Below are 12409 nucleotides of genomic sequence, written 5' to 3'. Positions count from 1 at the left end.
TACATATACATAAACTAATATAAATTTTTAATTTTTTTAACAGTTTGGGGGTAAGAAGCAATACGATCCAAAAACAGAAATTTTACCACTACAGCGAAAGTGGATCGAACAATTGATGGCGGTGATTCACGGTGACGATTGAGGTTCAAAGGTCGAAGAATTTTTCTTCATTATGTAATTTTTATAGATTAACTTGTAATTAGATTTATTAACTTATTAATATTTTTAACTAATTTTACATGTTTGTGTAATATTTAATTATTTTTATGAAATCAAATTATGTTTTTACCCAAATTTAATTACTATTTAATTTAAAATGTAATTAATATATAATTAAATTAAATAAATATGTAATTTAAAATTTAAATAAATATGTAATTTAAATTAAATAAAATAATATATAAATTAATAAATATAAAATTAAAATAATATAATTAAATTAAAAAAAAAATGAAAAAAACTGAAATCTGAGGAGTTTTGGCGTCGGTTCCTACGCCACATATGGCGTCGGTTATTGGCTAGGAACTGACGCCATATATACCCCTATGGCGTCGGTTCCTAGCTAATAACCGACGCCATAGGGGTATATATGGCGTCGGTTCAAATAAACCCTTTAGCGTCGCCCTGATAGGCGTCGGTAGCGAATTTCGCGAAAACCGACGCCTAAAGGGCTTTAAAACCGCCTCTAAAGGGTGTTTTTGTAGTAGTGATTGTTATATTAATACACTATTTTTATTTCAACATAATTGATAAAAATAAAATATATAATTAACCAACATATTTTGAGAGGTTATATGTACATCTAGCACCGTCCGTCTCGACTCGAGGCCACACCCATCTTTTGTCGTTCGCCAATATCACCACATTTAAATATATTATTAATTGGATCAACCTGCTGTTGCAGAAATTTTGAGCGTCAAAGAAGCGCAAGTTGGATCAAGCAGAAGAATAAGTCGAATGTGATCATTGAAACTGATTGCAGTTTAGCAGTTCAGGCCATTCGTAGTTCTGTCTCAATGCCATTTATATTTGGTTTAATTGTTCAAGAATGTCAGCTTATGCTTTCTTCTTTAGATAATGTTTTTATTTATCATGTTAAACGGTTTGCTAACAAAGTCGCGCACTGTATGGCACGTGGTGCTTATTATTGGTCTGACCGTTTGAGAGTAATGTTATTCCTTCTGCAATTCAATCTATTATTTTAGCGGAATTATCTATCTAATAAATTATAATTTTCATTAAAAAAAAATATATTATTAATTGGAAAGTGAAATTAACGAGGAAAACTATAGTACACTGGTTTATTACTTTCCTGAAATAATTATTTTATTTATTTATTATTTTTTTTTTGAAAGAGCTGAAGTAATTATTTAATAATCAAAATTATTAAATAAATAATTAACTAAAACAATCAATTAGAAGTGTGTCATAATCTTTTATATGATGATCATTCTTTATGTCATTACCAAAATGTGAGAGTGTGGTAGTACCGCAGGGAGCTGACCAGTAACCATATGGCCATATGGGCAGGAATCAAATTATATTATTATATATCATACATTAATTAATTAATATCATTAATCAATGCTCACTCATCACTCCGCAAGAAATTCCTTTCTTTTTTTGTCATTATTATATAATAATCAGTACAAATTATCCAAATTCCAATGGATAATAGAATAGTCTTATGCTCCCTTATATGTGAGACATGATCCCATTTCATTCCCTTCATTCAATGCTGTGAAAAAATTAATTTCACTTTTAATATTGGCATAAGTTTCATTGAATTACTTTATGGTTAAGTAAATTTAAATTAGTTAACAACTATACCTTTGTTTCAAAATATATTCATGAACTACTTTCTTTATTTTATTATTTTTTTTTTTAAAAAAAAAGTTCATGAATTACACTTTATATAGTTTTAAAACATGATGTGATCGTAATATCATTAATTACAATATATTCTTATGAAATTGTGAAAGGGGGATAGAATTTGATCGTATGCAAAATAATATTATATTAATATAAAAGTGTAAAGTGCAAAACCCACATGCATAAAGTACTTGTAAACTAATAAATAATAATGAACATATACATATGTATATATAGTTTGATTCAAAGCTGGTATATACATATAAATTTATATGTATATATGTATTTTGTCCTTCATGACCAAATTCACAAAACATAATTTGACTTATTTTTTAAAAATATATAGGGAATTTCAATAATAAAGGAGAGGTGGAGAAGTAGTTGTAGTAGTAGGAGAAGAGTTAAGATCACACAAAGAGGAGTGGAAATATATATATGTGGATAGATATTAGCTAAGCCAGAAATTAAGCAAGAAGGTGAGAATAGGAAGGCACAGCCCACGTTAATTTTACCAACCAAATCCCACAAAATCCATATTCATGTATTATTGTTATTATTAGAACCCAAATTAATAAATAAGAAAATGAATAATAATCAAGTATATAATTATTTGATGCTTTACTTTGGGTCACTAACTACTGGTGATGCTGGCGTTTGGCCCTTCCTTACGTGCCCCTCACCACCCATAGTCCTTAATTCCTCACGCCAAGAATCTATTATTATGATCTCTCCACAAAACCCACTTATTAGATCATCAAACCCTCCAATTTCATTCCTTTCAATTATTTGCTTCACTCAATCTACTTCATCACTCTCTTATATATTATTTATTTACTTTTATTGTGAGCTAGCTAACCCTTTTTATAAGGTCACCGTCCATCATTTAATATAAAATATTTTTATCGTTGCTTGCTTTCTATTTCATGTACACCAAAAGTTCCCACTAAGCCGCACAACTACTATCTCTAGAGAGGTAGTTTCAACTTTGGCTAACCTTTATCCCTACCCAAATATTATTTTTCCCATAAATATATATAGGGTCATTGTAATCTGAACAGAATCCCGAATAGTATACATGAACAACAAACTCTCTCTCTATATATATATAAAAATCTATATATTTATATAGGTTAATTAGGATTTTTATCGCTCGAATTTTGATATGTACCAAATTATACTTATGAACTTTTAAGATTATTAAAAATGTCGCGTGAACTATTGAGATTGTTGTATTTAAGAATTTTTTATCTAATTTTAGTAAAAAAAGTTTAACATGGATGAAAATTAAGGAGACATGATTTAGTACATATAAAAGTTCGAGGGCATGATTATTTGGTAGATATCAAAGTTCATAAACAATCACTAAAATAGTAAATTGAATAAAATTAAATAAAAGTTCCTTAAATTTAACAATCTCAATAGTTCAGGGAGAATTTTTAACGGCCAGAAAAGTTCAGAGAGCATGATTTAGTACATGTTAAAATTTAGGGGGCGAAAATCCTAATTAGCCTTATGTATAAAGTAAATAACTGAGTGATCATATTTCATTTTTAAGATTTTTTATACCTGATCGGTTTATTTTTGCTTTACATTGAACATGTTCACAGGTTTTAGTCAATATATATTACAATTAAAATTTATTAAATCTATATTTTATATTCGAATGGCTCTAAATCCAATATTGTTGTTTTGGTTGTACCATCGTTGTTGTGGTTGCTATTACACAATCATGGACATGTATAGTATAACCGGCCGCATGTTGCATGAGAGTTGTATAATTAAGTTTAATTTAAAATGTGTCAAAAAGTCAATTACTTCATTCAACATCGGATATACTAAACTATTAATAGCTCCCAATATTGTAGAAATTAATGAGATATGGATGTTTCCAAATTGGACGCATTCAAATAAATACACTAAATTAAAAAACATAAATTACTAATTAAGTTATAAATAAAATTAATTAGCTAGCTAGCACATACATATAATGTAAGATAAATGAATTACCTATTAGAAAAATTAAATTTTACTTCTATGATTCCCTCTATAATTAGGCTTTATTAGCTAATAATGTATACATGTAGTGTTATATTTATATATATATATACTAAAATGTGTCATGTTTTACACCAACCCTTAATGATTAGATATAGCTAGATAGATTACTACTTATATTATTATATATGCATAAATATATAAGCTAATAATTTGATGATAAAGTCGGGCGTGATTTTTGGGGTGGTTGTCCTCACAAGAAGTGATTATAGTGTTGTGATACGAAATTGGGGTGGGTCAACTGCACATGAAATGCTTGATTATTATCAGAAGAACCCCCCTCTAATTAATCTAATCCAAATTAATTTTAACTCGTCACTTAATTAATATTCTTAATTAAATCTAATGAAACTTTAATCATTAAGTCATAAAATCCCTGATCACAACTCACAACTAAGTAACACTCACCAAATTAAAGATAGATACAACAATAATGTTTTTAGCAAATTAGTAAAGTCTACACTACTAGCTGCAAGAAGTTATTATATGAATATTTATATTATATAGTTATAACAAAATAAGAAAAGTACAAATAATATAATATAAAAAGAGTGGAAGAAGAAGTTATATGGGGTGCAAATTGTATATGGTTCCAGGCTTGCAAACCAATCCTCCAGTAAGGAATCGTTGGAAAAAAGTAATGGGTATTGCTTCAAAGGTAACCGAATCTCACTCGTTTCCTCCCCTTCTCATACTTACATTGCATCTCTCTCTCTCATCAATATATATGTATAAATAATTATATATTATATCAATCATTATACATGACATGTCTATAAATATATATATAACTTCTAATGTTGGAAAACACCCAAAGCTGGCAAAAAACCAAATAACCTAAAATAATTTACGGTTATTCATCACTAGTACTATTCACGAGGGCGGCTTTTTATATATTAGACAATACAACTCTCTTTCTCTCTCTCTTTTTCCTTACTTAAAACCAACATTACCACTCTTCTTTTTTCCTTCCATAATTCCTCCAACACAATTTAATTTCCCTTTTCCCATATCCAAATTTTCCCTCGAATTATACATACATGACCAACATGGAAGCTCAAGAGGAATTAATAGTTCATAACAAGGATCATGATCATGATTTGACTATGATGAAACAAAATATGACGATGATGATGATCAAAGGGAAGCGCACCAAGCGTCCAAGGGCACCATCATCAAACTTATTCACCAACATGGCTTCCAGCTCTTCTAGTACCGGTGGCAGCGGCGGTGGCAGTGGCGGTGGGGGCGGTTTCTCTTTAGCTTCTCCAACTACTTCTTCAACCGAATTAACCGAAACTATTATTAAGACTACTGAGGAGGAAGAGGATATGGCTAACTGTTTGATTCTTTTGGCTCAAGGGGGTCTTCATAACGGGGGCCTGAGCTCACCCGAAAATGAATTTCAAGCGGCGGAGAAGATGGCGGCGTGTGGTAGTACTAATACGACTAGTATTTATCAATGCAAGACATGCAACAGATGTTTTCAGTCGTTTCAAGCTTTGGGAGGGCATAGAGCGAGTCACAAGAAACCTAAAACGACAGCTAATAATAATATGAATATTATTAATGCTGATCATCAAGTAAAAGAGAATAATAATAAGCAAACGTTGTCGTTTCAAGTGGGCGTAATGGACGATCATGATCATCATCAACAATTGATCATCAACGGTAATAGTACAAGTACAGCTCTTTCCTTACAAATATCAAACAGTAACAACAACGTCAAGATGAATAGTAAGGTTCCTAAGGTTCACGAGTGTTCGATTTGTGGTGCTGAGTTTAATTCTGGACAAGCTTTGGGTGGACACATGAGGAGGCATAGAACGACACCGTTTAACAACAATGCACAAACGACGTCGTTTACGAGTAGTACTACGACTACTGCTACTCACGATCATGATCACGAAAAATTAAAGAATAATAATACAACTACGACAATGGCGATGGTGATGAAGAAAAAGCCAAGACATGTTCTGGAGTTGGATCTTAATCTACCGGCGCCGGATGAAGATCACCGCCGTGAAACTAAATTTCCGTTCAACGCTGCAGCCAAAGAACAAGTCATCGTCTTCTCAGCCTCTCCTCTTGTGGATTGCCATTACTAATTCATTAATTAAGGGTCTATACAAATTACTATATTCATTTTCTTTTTCTTTTTTTTTTTTTTTATAATTTACGAGATTCATTATTCATTATTGGTGGGGTTTTCTCGCACAGTATACCCCACAAAAAAAAAAAGTGAAGTAATATCAATTACTCATGACTTCATTTTTACACATTATTAATTAATTGTTCATTCTGTCTCTGTACTCAAAAAATATCTTATTGATGATGTTAAGCATCATGATCAATCATAGTAATTAATTGATTGAGATTGATTCTTCTAACTGTATACACTACACTTCTCTCTGTTATAGTAAAGTATAGTTCATTGTTATTTAACGTGTGACATTTTATTATTATTTAGTTCACAAAAAAGTGTTATAATCATTAGCACTTTGTCGTTTTTTTCTTAGTTTTTTTTTTTTTTTTAAATTTGGTGGAATATACATATTATAAATGTATACATACATAAGCATAGCATGTGAGAAAATAGGTTAATTAATGGGATGAGTTTTGGCAACATATATATGATGGATAGCAGAAACCGAAAGTGTGGTGGATTAGGTTCTCTTGTTTGGTTTACAAGAAAGCTTAAAGCTGTGTTGCTCTGTCGACTGTCTTTTTCATATAACTGACAAAAATATTAAACGGAAAGCCAAGCAAAAGACCCCCACACACTCTCTCTCTCTCTCTAACTACCCTTCTTTTATGGATCCAAACTTCACTTTTTTTACACATAAATTTGTATATTTAGCAAAGTGATATTATCACACATACCCTTTAATGAATTTATGTAAAATATTATATTCATTCTTTATTAATTATCACGGCCATTTTAATAATTATAATTACCACATTCATGCAAGAATAACGTGTATACATCATATACTTTTTCTTATATTCTGGATACTTGCCATAGCTTCTTAGTGTAACAATATATATATAGAAAATTGATCATATATTATTCATCATACATGTGAATGTTATAATAGAATAAGGAGTGTCATGTAGCACTGATCTTAGCTGGCCAACTTTTAAATTCTCTTTCTGCTGCTTCGATGTCACTATATAAAGATATTTGTATAATTTATTATTTATTTATGAGTCTTTTAGTTAGCCGCCTAATCATGTGAATAGTTCATATGTACATACATATATTGCTTCTTGATAATACAAGGGCAATAAAAATAATTAGAATACTCTTCTTTCTTTTTTCTTATATTTTAAATATATATATTTATAGTAATGTATAGCTTTTTGAAGGTTGCAAAATTGATATCACTTTTCAAGTTGTTTAAGTAACAAAGTATTTTGTTTGTTAGATAAACATGAGTTTTGTCATGAAATAAAAGATGAAATGTCACCATTGATGGGAGATCGTAGCCAAAAGAAAGATCACTTTAGATGGGTAAGATATGATGAAGATCATAAAGGACAAAACCACTATACCTAGCTATAGCCATATAGTTTCTCCTTTTTGACTTATGCTTCTCCTTTCTTAACAGAATTTGTGTATTTTTAGCACCTAGCTAGAGAGAAAGATAGATGGAGTTACGATCACATTAAAAGGAGTGTATCAACTTATTTTTATTTATTTATTTTTATTCATTTCAAGTTTCTTGTGTGTATATATAAATTTAGCTTTAAATTTGGCCAGGCCGATCCACAAGTCTACAAAAATATACATCTTGTTGTGCTAGACTATAAAAATTATGGATAGTACCAATATTTTATAGAGTAGTATCGGCAAGGCTTAAGTTTAATTTTTTTCGTGACGTGTTTAGATTTGTGTCTTGACTCGGGTTAGTCTATTTTTCTTAATTATGCTAACATGTTTTCCAATATATACAAGATGGAATTCATGCTCTATCTTTTTAATTTTTTTTATAATTAATGAACTGTGAAATTATATATATTGGGATATGATTTTGTCCCGTAATGTACTTTCACGGAATGTATTCCGCGGTACATTAGATGTGTCTCAGGGTACATTAAATGAGTGTCAGGGTACGTTTCTACTTTTTAACCCTAATTACCCCTAGATCAATCTCAGCCGTCAGATCAAATAAGTCCCTCATCTGACGGCTGTCGTACATCACGGATTACAATCCGTGAAAGTACAATAACAGGACAAAATCATATCCCTGTATATATTTTATAATTTTAATTACTTTCGTATAATTTTTTAATAAATATATTACACATAATTATGAAATAATATTTATGATCATTAGAATTTATGTTAATTTATGTTGTGAAAGAATAACTTAGCCTAATTACTAGATTCAAATTATCAAATTTATCAAAGAGTCTATTATCAATTTCAACAACACAACTCAAAAATCAAGTAAATGACTTAAAACAAAGGAGGCAGCGATTCACAAGTTTCATCTGAACTGAAAATGAATTTCAACCGACTAGTGTTTGGGTTCTCCGAACTAAGATAATAATTTTCACTATATTCAAAGATGTATCTTATATAAATACCAGTTTGCAATATAAACAATACAATCTTTTACAAAATCTTGTAAATCTATACCCAAATTCCAATCAAGTTCCTTGGTTAGAGCTAGACACAAGATCCCCTTGTGCAAATGTTGAGCTCTTCTTCAGCACTCTCCTTCAATCTGAAATCCCTTTAGATCTAGTGATAAAGACGTAACTGAAATCTCTTCAGTCTGAACACAACACTATCAAGCTCTTATCTGCAACTATGGATTAACACCTCCAAATTCAAGATTCAGACCTGCAAAAAAGCAGAAAGTTAACAAAAGATACCACACTCGAATCTAACCACACATTCAAAAGAGACGATATGAAAGTTAGTTCAAACTGTAACAGTAACAACTATATATATACACGTGCCAAACAAGAATGAATATAATAACAAACGCAACAACAACTGTTACCACTAATAGACTTAAAAACGACTGATGTGGACACTGATAGAACAATTATTTCCAGTCACAACAGACTAATTAGATATAACTGGACATAATCTGACATACAAAAACTTGGACCTTACAATCTCCTCCTTGACATAATATGTTCAATGACCACAAGACACTATGACAGTTACCAAATACTACCACCCATAGTTAAACACTCAAAAGATAACCATCAACAGAAATGATAAGAACATAACATAATAATTGTCTTTGCAGCAGATTAACAAAATGAAACATAACCAAATTATAAGAACTTTAAACAGATAGAGATTTCTTCCCCTGCATTGAACATGAGCTCAAGGTACATCATTGCTTTTTGGCTCCCCATGAGAAAGTGCTGCTGAAGAATCAAGGTGAGAAGTAGTAGCAACTGTAGAAGGACTAGTTAACACTGGAGGTTGATTAGTTACCACTGGAGGAATGCTAGAATGAACTTGAGACACTTGACTTAAGATTGGAGCAGAAATTTAGGCTCCCCTTGAACATGTGTTGCATTACAAGACCCATCTGAGGATGCATTAAACGATTCTCGATGAAACTTTGGAAGAGATATATCAATGGATGGAGTGAAAGGATTTCCATAGTGATTTTCAAGCTAGTGGTCTTGATAATCTAAACTTGTTTGTACATAGAGACCTAAAAAGCCAACTGATGCTTTTGATCCTTTTTATATCTTCTCACAAATGATTTAAATTTTGAATACATTTGGACCTACCAGCTAGAATTCGATAAACCTTTGAACATAGAAGATTTTCCTTTTGACGGTTTGGAAGAGGAAGGAGTAATCGAGGAAGACTTTTTGTGAACTACTGTTACAAACTCTTGTTGAGAACTGGATTCGAAACTTCATAATCATAAGTCATTAGTGGAGGTTGGGCTGCCATAAGCACTTGTTGAATGAGACTTTGGAAAAGGAAGTTTGTTCCTTGTACCAGTGATTTTTGAGACTTCCGCAATTCTTTCAAATATGAGAGATGGCACATCAATGGAAGCATGAGTTCCCATAGCATAGAGAAATTTCCCAATATCAAGAGTGACTAAGGACAAATGAGAGTTAGAAAACCAATTGTACAATGCAACCCAATGAAGAACCATATAAATGGGGTTAAATGAGTGGCTAAAGTTTCTTGCTTTTTCCAAAGATAATCATGCCTTCCATTTAGCACTCTACCCATTATAGTTTGATCTGGATTAAAATACTTTGCACAGGTTGGATTCTTTATTGAGTTAACTTTTAATATGCATGTAAGGTAGAAGGACCAAAAAGAATACGTTTACTCGTGACAAATGTACTAACACAACCTGGATGCTCTTCATCTAACACAGATCTGTCTAAATTTGTATAAAATTCACGAATAAAATTGGAATGCGATGTAGACAAATTAGAGACAGTGTGAACCCATATCCTAATCTTTAAAAATTTATGAAAATTAGAAAAATCTTCCAAAATAATGATTTGTTCAAACCATAAATCACGACTACCAAACCAACATTGATAAACAGATGCTTTTGAGACTAAGGTTTTAGGCAAAGCTTTCTTTTTGGATTTTGTAGACAAGGGTTTGGGAAATGGATCATTTGATGAGTTTGGGGATGTAGAGACAGGTTTGATTTTGGTCTTTTTGGGAGAGGGTTGATAAGTGGGATCATTAGAGGATTTTCTTTCAGGCACATTAGTTTTAAGAGAAGATGACTGAACTTTTTCTTTACCTTTGGATGGAATATAAACTTTTAAAAAAGGACGGGGTGGTCCTATGGGTTTAGATTTAGGGTTACTAACTGGTTCAACAGTTGACACAGGTGACATAGAACTTGTAGATGAACGAATGACATGTTTGGTTGATGGCTTAGAAAGAGAAGTGGAGATAGAACCCTTTTTAGAAAAAAGAGGAGCCTTACCTTGAAAAGTTCGAGGCTTTTGACCGACCGAGGGTCACGAAGGAGACTGGGGAGGCAGATGAGATGTCCACACAGTAGGAACAATAATCAACATTTGATAAGGGACGATAAATAAAGATGGAGAAGACTCACTGAAAAACCCCTCAGTTGTTCCAGTCGTGACTCCTGAGGAAATAGGGGCCTCAAGTGGTGGAGGAATTTAAGCTTTAGAAGAAATCGATGGGGTAATGACATTCTCCATGATTGACTGAGGCAGATACACCTTCGAAAGCTCAAAGGAGTTGAAATTTTCAAAGGTTAGGGTTTTGTGGAAGAAAAGTGAAGTGAAAAACGATTCACTACCCTTTGGCTTTTAAACGAGAAGAACCCTGACAATATTGACCATGCAAAGAAAAAAATAATATTATTTTTAAAACAAACTTTACAAAACTGAGTAGTACAAGCCCAAACAACGTATTTTTCACCTCAATTTATGGCATTTATACAAATTGAAAACATAGTGACATGAGTTAACTTGATCATAATTAATCAATGAATGCAAATATACCAACCAAAAAAAATATACCCCAGACCTTACCAACAGACATTTAAAGAGTGCAAGCTTAGAGATGCTTAAAACCTAACAGAGTTAATAAAGCAGTTAGCGTATGATCAAAGAGGAGAAACCACTATACTACAAAATTCACTATTCACGTCTGTTTTTAAGTCCCACTTAAAGAATTTACGTCAGTTTATAAAACCGACGTATATACCGTAGTCGCAAATAGTTTTTATTAGCATCATTTTCAAAACGACGCAAAAAAATTTTTTTTGACATTTATAAATCGACGCTAAATACTTACTTTTCTATTTTATTTTCAGTGTCGGTTAAAAAATGACGCTAAATGTTTCGTGGCATTTTAAAACTGTCACAAAAAACTTATTTTGTCGGTTTAAAAATGCCATATCTATTACGAAAATACCTTTTTTTACCTATTGCGTCACTTATAAAATGAAGCACAAATATAAGTAAGGGAAAATTGCAAATATTTCATGCAATTTTCCCCACATGCATTATCAAATTTTAGAATAACTATATATAATAGTAAATACATAATACAAAAAAAATTAAAATAACATTTTTAAAACTTATATAAAATTAGTAATCGATTCTATTAACTAATCACACAATACCAAAATTGTTAATAAAATCGATTCTAAAACTTAAATTCCATGTATATCGTAAACTAAATATAAACTAATAACATATCCAAAAGATAACAATAATCATAAAACTAGTTACTTGTGTATTATAACAAAAGTGTAGTAACCTTAAGTACTTAATCTATAATCAAAGGCTTCACAAATTCGGTCCACTCATCCCGTACGGCATTGATCTCCTCGTTACTATAGGGAGCATCTAACTTGAACTGTAAAACAAAAGATAAAAAAACATTAATCATTATATTAAAAGTATATATAATTAAAATACAAACTAACTAAAGAAGAGTAGTTATTCATGTTTACATGATTTTTCTATAAACTTGCAG

The 12409-nt window shown here is 31.2% G+C and overlaps 1 protein-coding gene across 1 annotated transcript; it reads left to right on the top strand.

The window, feature by feature from the left end:
* Positions 1 to 4492: 4492 nt before the first annotated feature.
* LOC115708962 (zinc finger protein ZAT5) lies at positions 4493 to 6351 on the top strand. Its single transcript, XM_030636985.2, has one exon. The coding sequence runs from the start codon at positions 4968 to 4970 to the stop codon at positions 6033 to 6035; it is 1068 nt and encodes a 355-aa protein (XP_030492845.2). The 5' UTR covers positions 4493 to 4967; the 3' UTR covers positions 6036 to 6351.
* The last annotated feature ends 6058 nt before the right edge of the window (positions 6352 to 12409 follow it).

The sequence above is a fragment of the Cannabis sativa genome, chromosome 3 (assembly GCF_029168945.1).
Source record: "Cannabis sativa cultivar Pink pepper isolate KNU-18-1 chromosome 3, ASM2916894v1, whole genome shotgun sequence".
NCBI classification, from domain to species: Eukaryota; Viridiplantae; Streptophyta; class Magnoliopsida; order Rosales; family Cannabaceae; genus Cannabis; species Cannabis sativa.
Note: the sequence above shows the minus strand (reverse complement) of the source record. Positions and strands in the feature narration are given on the sequence as shown.